At 44.1% G+C, this 9,289-nt stretch overlaps 1 protein-coding gene across 1 annotated transcript in view; it reads right to left on the bottom strand.

Moving 5' to 3' along the window:
* The window catches only part of LOC142559777 (required for excision 1-B domain-containing protein-like), a 48,965-nt gene extending 39,681 nt beyond the window's left edge, over positions 1–9,284 (bottom strand). The window contains exons 1-3 of the mRNA XM_075671422.1: positions 9,199–9,284; positions 7,841–7,932; positions 2,708–2,912 (exon numbers count right to left, since the gene is read on the bottom strand). Coding sequence (XP_075527537.1) covers positions 2,708–2,912; positions 7,841–7,932; positions 9,199–9,201 — 300 coding nt within the window. The 5' untranslated portion in view covers positions 9,202–9,284. The remainder of the gene's footprint in view (positions 1–2,707; positions 2,913–7,840; positions 7,933–9,198) is intronic.
* Between the last annotated feature and the right edge of the window lie 5 nt (positions 9,285–9,289).

Consider the following 9,289-nt stretch of genomic DNA (forward strand, 5'->3'; position numbering starts at 1 on the left):
AAACTAAGCAAGAAAAAAAGAGGTCAGTGGAGAAGTACGATAGTGAGCTGCTGCTTGTGTGCAGCTACGCGCGGTGGTCAGAAAGACCAGTGTCACTCGACAACGTATTCAATACGGGGAAGTGGGAGTTTGGAACTGCCACGGTGAGCAAGTGCCGAATCCTGCGGAATGCGATGTACTTGGCGTGCAATGGTCAGGTAATTTTTTGTTTCAGAGACGAATCTAGTTCGTTATATCCATTGGCTGGACAATTTCACTGCGTTAAAACGGGGTTTTAAATATATGGATCTCTATGGGGATTTCAAGGGCTAATTCATTTACTTTGCTATATCCATTATTTCGTTATATCCCATTTCGTTGTAACGGAGTTCGAGTAGTTTGTTTTGACACTGCAACTAAATCTTGCTGTTGAGAAACTCAGCCACATTTTAGGATTTTTCTTGAGTGAAAACTTTTTGCTTGTTAGCCTTTCATTTACAGAAGTACAGGCTTTGTCTGAGAATTGGTGAAAAATAGAGAATGAGCTGATGCCAACTCAGCCAGGGTTACTGTTCACTTGTCACACCAGGAAAGCTCACCATCTGGGTAAAACTTGCTAGCCTCAACACTACAGCATGAATAGAAAAATGAAGTCCCAATAGCTACCCTGCCTCGATTCGAATAATTTGTCTCAGTGTTTTGGTCGAAGAACCATCTTGATTGTTTTACACTAAAAAGAGAACATTGTGGGGAATGAGGAATGTGCCAGCACCATTGCACGGGCACTCACCTGTTCTGCTGTCCCTATGCCTCCCCCCTTTCTACTCGCGACAGCTGTTGGCAGTGGCGCTCCACTCACTATGGTTAGTGGTGAGGGCACTCACGTCATGGGGATAGCCACTTCGGCTCCTCGCGGTAGAAGCTTCAGTCTCTTACCTCCAAGACAGCACCGGGTACGTACATGCTTTCCTCTCATACGTCAACACCTTTGAGACTAGGACTTAAGCTCGCGCACGGTGCCTTTGCCCGTGTGGGTATAATGTACTCTGTGTTGATCCTTTTTGGATGCTAAGCCGAAGAACAGGTGCCTAATGCTCGCACAAGGTCATAGCACGCCGAGCCGGATTTATCGGAGGCCCAAGCTGAAGGAGACTGCACGATCTCTCACGAGTTGGCCCATTGGTTATCGCGGAAAGTAGCATAGCTGCCTGGACTTGTCCTAGTGAAGTGTCCCAGCTTGGAGCCTGTGCTCTCAAGAGTGACGTGCTATAGGCGCCCCGGTCTATATTTTTGCCTTGGTGCAAGACCCCTTTAGTTCCTGCGCCGTCTTGGCACCGGGTATTTGTGCAGTGTTGGGTGCCGCCAGAGACGAACAGTTTCCGCTAACTCAGGGCAATACTGTGTTCTCTTGCATGCATTGTGTTGCATGCATTGTGTTCAGTAGCCCCTTGCAGCCTGAGCGCGCACGCAGCGACATGGTAAAGGCCACGAGTGACACAGTCCTGTGACTCACTAAGCTCGAACCCGCAGTGATTGGTACGCCTGCAGGGCCCTAAGACCCCAGAACATTGAAGCATAACTTTTCAATCAAAATTTAACACTTTTAAAGAAAAATTTCTTTAAGTCAGCTCTTATTAAGTGCACCGTGTTGTTTAAAACTGTATTCTTTACATTTTATAGGAACGGGCTTTATTCTATGCATGTTTTGATACAAGGATACTTCACACTTACACGCGGCACTGTCTGCGTGGCAAAGAGTGGAATGGCAGTATCGTGGTGTCCCTTATTGCATGATGAACATTACACTGCGTCGCATGCTAGTCTGTATGGATGCAAGTTCTCATGATGCTTTCTAGCTAAAATTCTTGGTTCCAGCTCACTCAGGTTCTTCAATAGACGACGTGCTTTGGAATGGCAACACACTAAACTGTGCACCATGTGTAAAAGTACAGTTCACTGTAATGAAAGTGTCGTTCTACATTCGAAAACTGGGCTTGGCATAAATTGGTATTTAGACGCAGGCACCTTGGTTCTAAGGTTTCTTGTCATGATTATGTGTAACATCCTTTTGTGAAGTAAATATAATGAAGCAGGTATATACTGAAACCAGCAGCAAGAAGTTCCAAAGCAGCCACTTGAGCACGGCTGAGGACAGAGCAATGAAAAAGGTAGGGTGTGTGGGATATTAGAGGAAATGCCTTCTATAAATCAATATTCAAATGCATATTGCTTTCCTTTAAAGTTTCTTGCGATTATATGATGTCTTTTAGGGAAGTGCTAAAACAGATAATGAAGCACACGCTGAAATCAGTAGCAACAAGCTCAATGGCAGATGCACAAGCCCAGCCGAGAGCCAAGTGAAAGGGAAGGTGGGGGTGTGCTTTGTGTCAAAGCATAGATAGGACTGCCACGTCATTGCAGCATGCAAGTGAAATTGTCCATCTCCACATATGCTGTAAGTGCACTCTATCCAGCAGCTGCTAAGCGAAGATCGGCTGGCTCTCACCCTAGAGTGACCACAGGTGCCTTTTTCCAGGCACAAACCTTCCGAGAGGTGTGCAATGCAATCTCCATTGCAAGGAGGCTGCTCCATATACTCTGTATACACAATAACTAAAACTAGGCTCTAGGTGGTCAAAAATTTTGTTGCAACTAACCTCTTTAACACAAAACATAGCATGTGGCAACAGTAGCGTGCTATTTAGAAAAAAAATATAGCTGCTCATACCAGCTCAAGCTTGACTTTCTCTTCCTCCTGTAAGGCACGTACATATTCTGCTAGGTGCCCTGAATTGTCGTTGAGCCGCAGTCGCCGCTCAATATCCATCATGCCCTCAGAGATCCGTTTGAACTCTTGAGTCACCTCACGCACGAGCTCTCGGAAAGTAGGAAAGTCATAGTTTGGTGCAGTTGACAGGTATATCTTGTGGCCCCTGCATGGAGACAGAACCACTGGGCTTGACAACACTTCCAGTTCATGTTTGCCCACCGTTCTACAGTCACTGAATAACCTAATCCACACACAGTGCTTACTGGCACATGCTGCCGCCAATAGCAATCATACAGCACAGTTTGCCAGCAACGTTGACAAAGCCAGAAAACTGACGAGGGCCAATACTTGGTTGTATTGACACTAAAATGTGGGGTTTAATGTCCGAAAACTGCACAGTGGGTTATGAGGGATGCCATAGTGAAGGGCCTCAGGACCACCACGGTTTCTCAACATGCACCTAAATCTAATAGCATCCTCGATAAACTGCGTCGGTGCAATTAATCGAGGATGCTATAAGTACAAGTGTTTTTTGCATTACATTCCTGTTAAACTGTGGTCACTGCAGCCAGGAGTTGAGCCTTGGCTTCTTGGTCAGTAGCGGAATGCCATAGAAACTGAGCTACGGCAACAAGTGGTTGTGTTGATATCACATTTGATTGACTGTACAGAATGAGAACACAGAACAGACAGGCACAGTGGACAATGTGTTGTTGACTCCTTAACCAGGAAATGAGTAATACAACCAGACCAATGATGAGAGGCTCTCAAATGAAACTGGAAATAAACAACTGAAGAAAGCTTTTCAGAAGTGATTACCTGCAGCATAGCGCACCATCTTTTTCTTGCCATGTTTTGTCCCTCTGAATTACAGACACTAAAAATGATAACCACTCAATCAGGTGTATCTATGATTGAGTGCAGCCTTCCCTTTAGTACATTTTCTCTAGTTCAAACTGTCTTGGCAGATCGTAGTACCATTATTGTATAGCGTATGTTGAAATGAATTGTTCCAATTTAATCTGATCCCAAAATACAGCTGCTGCATATGTACATATTAAAAATAATTACCACTGCTGAATGCAATGTCTAAACATTTATTGTGAGTGATCTTGTTTAGGTGGAAAAGTCTGGCTGAATGAGCTGTAGTATGTTATGTCTCCTGTGGGTGGGATGAAAAATATTAAATTTTTGCTTGAATTGTATGTTTGATCTTGTAGAGACGACAACGTAAAGTATTAAAGAAGTATCCAAAAATATTGGTATTTTGAAATTGTCACTATTCAGTTTGAGGATTAACTTGAATATAATATTCAATCAGCTATTCGAAAGTTTTGAATGTTCTCACATTAGAAACATGGCTATCAGTATGCTGCATTTCTGGAAAATCTTTTGAAAAGTTGGTTAATATTCGTCAGTTCCTGCAGTGTTGAAGGATTTGGAACATTGCTTTCCTTGACCAGAAATGTGAATACACAGCACACTTGCTGCGCTTGATGACGGCCCTGCACTGATGTTCTGTGGCAATCATACTCGTAAAGCAGCGTTGCAAAGTTGGGACACACACAGGGATGAGAACAGCACAAACAAAGTGCATCTATCGGCTGTTTATTAAAACAAACAGGGGGTGAACATTGTGGGCAACAATGCCATGCGCAAACTGAGCTTGACGTGTGGCTTATCTAATAGAACCTTCCTATACAACTGCTCCGAATTGCTTCTCTAGTGGCTCAGAAAAAACAATTGTCTTTCCTGGGCAACCCCAGAAGAAATCGGGAGCATGTGCACATCTTAAAAGAGTTTGGCTCAAGCAGTTGGAGAGGAAGTTTCGAATTGATGAGCTGCACATGTCAAGCTCAGTTTGCACATCACTGTGTATGGCGTTTTGGCGCACAATGTTCACCATAAACAGCTGATAGATGCTGTGTATGTCTCAACTTTGCTGCTTTACGGGTACAAATATATTTTAACTAGCCTCTGTGCAAGCCTTAATTCTGTAGCACATGGAAAACTTGACTGAAGAGCTCAAGAGAAAGAAAATCAGCACACTAAGCCACAGCCAGCATCAACAGCTTTTGAAAGGGCGTAGGCAACAGTAGTGGCAAAATCAAGAAACAAACTCTCATTGCTGTGACACCAGTGTGACTGGCACTTGAGCAACAAGGAGCCAAAATAAGGCTTGAAGTTCAAATGAGTCATCGCTATACTATCTCCAGTCAAGGTATGAGGCACCATAAGGTATCACCATATCAGTTCACAAGCCAACAGCTTTAATACTAAATTTAGAGCCACCAGATAAATAGTCATGCTATTATAGATCGTGGAATGCTCTCTAAACAAAAATATTATTTTCAAAGAAAAAGCAATCCCCTTGTACACATGAAAACCAATTATTTACACAGTAGTGCAGAAGCATGCGGATGGCGAAAGAAACAGACGGGACACAGTGCAAACTAACAAGTTTATTGCACGAGAGCAGGAAGGGACAACCGCTTTGGGTGGCTGCCTATTCCGGATAATCGTTTCCAAAAGAGGCTGTTGGCAAGCATGTTTTCTAGAGGCAAAACTTAGTCCTAACAATTGATGATCTGTTTCTGATAACCAGTTCTAATCAAGTCAGAAATTTAAATGACAATGTCAAGGGCAGCTTCACTTTTTCTCTGGACAAAGGTTTTATTCTATTCCATACCACGAACTGAACTTCACACAAATGAGAGGCCCTTCCATCGGTTCATGCATCGCACCTTGTTTGAGTGGCTTGTTTCTGGCCCATCAAGACAGGGAAGTGTGCTCTTGATTGGAATGGACTAGGAATAGCAAGAATATTCCGTTTTGTTGAAGACTACTTGGTTTTATTAGACTGACAAATGTTTGCCTGCCGCCGTGACGAAAGCTGTGTGCTCAGATTTTAATGGATGCCTCAGGCCACTTCTTTTAACAACTGAAGCACCCGTTAACAGGACTATCAGGTTCTTGGATTTCACCCTCACATCTACCAGCAAACAAGTGTGTTGGTATTACAAGCCGTGAGGCAACAAACCCATCCTTGCATACTCATCAGCTTATTCAAAGCTGGTCAAGTGCGGTATCATCAATTTGTACTTCAAAAACTCCCTTCCGAAATCCTGCCAGCACTTGGCTCACAGAAGTTTTGAGTACAAAGTCTCGCATCTGTTAGACACATTGCATGTATTTTCTGCTGAGGCAGGCAGCATTCTAAAGTAAGAATGAAATTCACAATGCCACTAACCAGGTGATGCAAGAAAAAAAGTAATTGTCTCGCCCTACCTACACAAGCTTAGTCACAATCTGAAAAAGATCTGGAAACGTGTTGGTGTAGATATCACATTCTCGGCCCTTTTGAAGTTGTCTAGTTTGTGCACGAGGGTAAATGCAGATGCGCACAAGCCTCGTGGGTGCGACAAGACGCACCGCAAACCGTTTGTTCTTTTTGTGTTGAAGGGGTGGTTTACTGCCCCCCACTGGACTGCTGGCAGCATCTGTGGGCCAGACTGGCAGGTGCATCAACAAGTGATTATGTAAGCACAGGTATATTGTTGATAAACTAGCCACCAGCTTGCCACGCATTGCGCATGCTAATACAAGCCTCTGTTTAATCGCACTCATTTGTTGGCCAGAAACCCTGACCAGCTCGCCAGAGAAATAGAAGCTGCAGAGATTAGGGACAGAAATTGTGTTAGTTGCTCGCCGGTCTCCTTATCAGAGAAATGTTTTTGTCCTGTTAGCCACTAGTGTCACATGAACTTGCTGGTTTGATTTGTTTGTTTGTCTTCCTTTTCCATTCCTTTTTTGTGGTGATATACATATCTGCTCTTGTGCAATAAACACTCAGTTGTTAACGCTGCCTCTCGTTTCTTTTTTTCCATCCGTGTGCTTCTGCACTACTGCATAAATAATGTCATACCAACTAGCCCACCGGTCTGTCCTTACGAAAACCAAGCTGATTATATACACCATTGGAATTCTGAAATAATATCGCTGCACGTGTCGACTTCGACTGCGTGGCATGTCAGCAGCCTTGAAGCAGCAAGAGGCACTCCTGAAGCAAACAGCGATGCAAATGGCAATTGAACGGGAAATCATATTATGTGCCTGCTTCACTCATGAACTGTGTTTTAGACATGTTCTCTTGAGCAGCAGAATGTGGCATACACGCAAACACACAAAATACCATAAATGCTGCACATGCTTAACTACGCCTGAACACATAGGCTTGCTTCAAAGACGAGAGAGAACCAAGCATCAGCAACAGGGACTGTGGTGGCTGCTCCTTTTTAACAAGTGTTTTACACACTAATTCCAGATTTTTGAGCACTCATTGCAAAAAAGGTCTAGCATATGGCACACCAGTATATATGTGGTAGAATCAAAAGTAATCGACAGAGGATAACATCTGCATAAACATAGTTCAGCGGACCACTAAAATTTTCCATTGTGTACAATTTATATTAAGTGGACAACACTCCTCTGCACAGAATGTAACAAATTGGTGCAGAAGGACCCTCACCACAAATTAAGCAACCAACCTTCATAACCATGCCAGGGGACTTGCCACCTTATCACTGATATTACAAATTATACAGTGGCCACACAATACAATTTTTTTTTCACATGCTTGGCAAAATGGCAATAATTAACTAACCTTTTACGTTATGGCACTAAACATATGCAAAACATGTGGTGCAAAACACATGTCAAATACTCCCCTGAAGCAGCATAAAAAAGATGGCACCTTTGAAAGATGATGGCAAAGTTTTGGGCTAGCCTGCACATAAGTATAAAAGCTAGTGTGCTTCTTCAAACCCACCTTCACAAGGTCATCACTGCACAAAAATGTATAGGCAAGACTGCTCAGCAACTGCAAGAATGAAATGTCACAAGAAGGTGCGCAAATTCTGCAATACAAGACAATGACTCGTGCATTATCAATAATATGCCATGCCTGATAGAAAAGGCTGTGCTGCTAGCACACCTCTTCGTTGGCAGCTTTCAGCAGCGCAGTTATCAAATATTTATAGAGCACAACCAGCTAGCCCCAGCAGCTACGCCGACGTAACTGCGAGAACTCACTCTTCGAAAAGTCTGTACGTGTACGCCCGCTCCTCCTGCAGGCTGCAGATTTTCTTCAGCAAAGTGAAGACATCGTCGCTGCTGCTGTCAACCTGAAATGAAACATGCAAGCACAAATATCTATGAAGACCAACTTCAGCGAAACCTCTTTACATCGGCAAGTTGTGTACTAATTTCAGAGGAAACAAGGCAAACAAAGCAGCGGGAGAAAAAAAAAAAAAAAAAGGAAGGAGGGCACTGGCCGTTTACAGTAATTCTTGGGTAGCTAGGTATATATCAAGATTACTTTTTAAGTTAAACACAACTGCATATCTGCAGGTACGCATTCCGGCCACGTAAGTAATCTACGGTACAGTCAGTGTTCATGCATGAAGCAATCTTCAAGTTCCCAAACATATTACAAAAATCGACTTTCCTCACTAAATATATGCGTACCTTTATTAATTGCCCTCGTTAGAAGACAAATTAACTTACGCGCGGAAGAGCGCGAAAACATGTCAATGCAAAAACGTTTGTTTTCAAAACGAGAACTCATTTTGCCAGAGCGGCGACACGTGGGAAGTATTGTTGCGCACTGCGCCGTTGAGAATTTGCAGATCAACGTACGCATTTTTCGCTTGCAACACTAGTTGTGTAACTCGAATCGATTTCGCCGCGCTTCGTGGAATATGATGGTGCAGTCTAGTTTCAAATGAGAACGTTTAATCAATGACGTTTCTGGCTGAAGACACAAACAGGCGTTCTACGCAGTTCGGAAACCCGAACACGTCAAGACACACTGAAACTTAACTGTCGAGATTCATGCTTGCGGCAAGGCGAAAAATAATAAAGAGTGGCCGTTTAGGACTAGTCGGCAACCGGCCGGGCCACGTGAAAATGACCTATTTCGGCGTCGAAGATTTCGAACGGGCCAGCGTGTTCTCCGACGAAGTGCGGACCTGTTTCTTTCAACCGAAACAAGTATCGCAGCCGGCATTTCCACTTGGAAAATGCGCTCGCCCGGAGATTTCGAACGTGAAACCTCATAGCAACAGCGTGCCGTTTCCGCGGATAGGATGAACAGCGTCCTCGTATAACATTAGCTGCACGGGACAGCTCTAGCGGGGACATCTAACGGCGTAAAACATGCTGCGACGTTCGGCGTACACACAATAGAGCAGAGAGCTCTCGACAAGTCGCGGCGGTTCCAGGGCCATGCCGCCGCCGCTCGGCGAACTCGCCACATTCGGAAGGAACCCCGCGTCGACTTTTCCAAGCTCCACCACCAACGAAGAATGTCCATAATCAAAGACTGTTCCTAGACCCCGAAAACTACTACCTGATATAAGTAGCAGGAAACCTGGCATGAACGAAATTACCATTTTTAAAGCCGGTGTTGCGTCCGTCAGCTGCTCCAATGCAACAGGTGCTGAGAAGGGGGGGACAGCTGAGGTTGCCAAGAGAGCTGTT

The sequence above is a fragment of the Dermacentor variabilis genome, chromosome 10 (assembly GCF_050947875.1).
Source record: "Dermacentor variabilis isolate Ectoservices chromosome 10, ASM5094787v1, whole genome shotgun sequence".
NCBI classification, from domain to species: Eukaryota; Metazoa; Arthropoda; class Arachnida; order Ixodida; family Ixodidae; genus Dermacentor; species Dermacentor variabilis.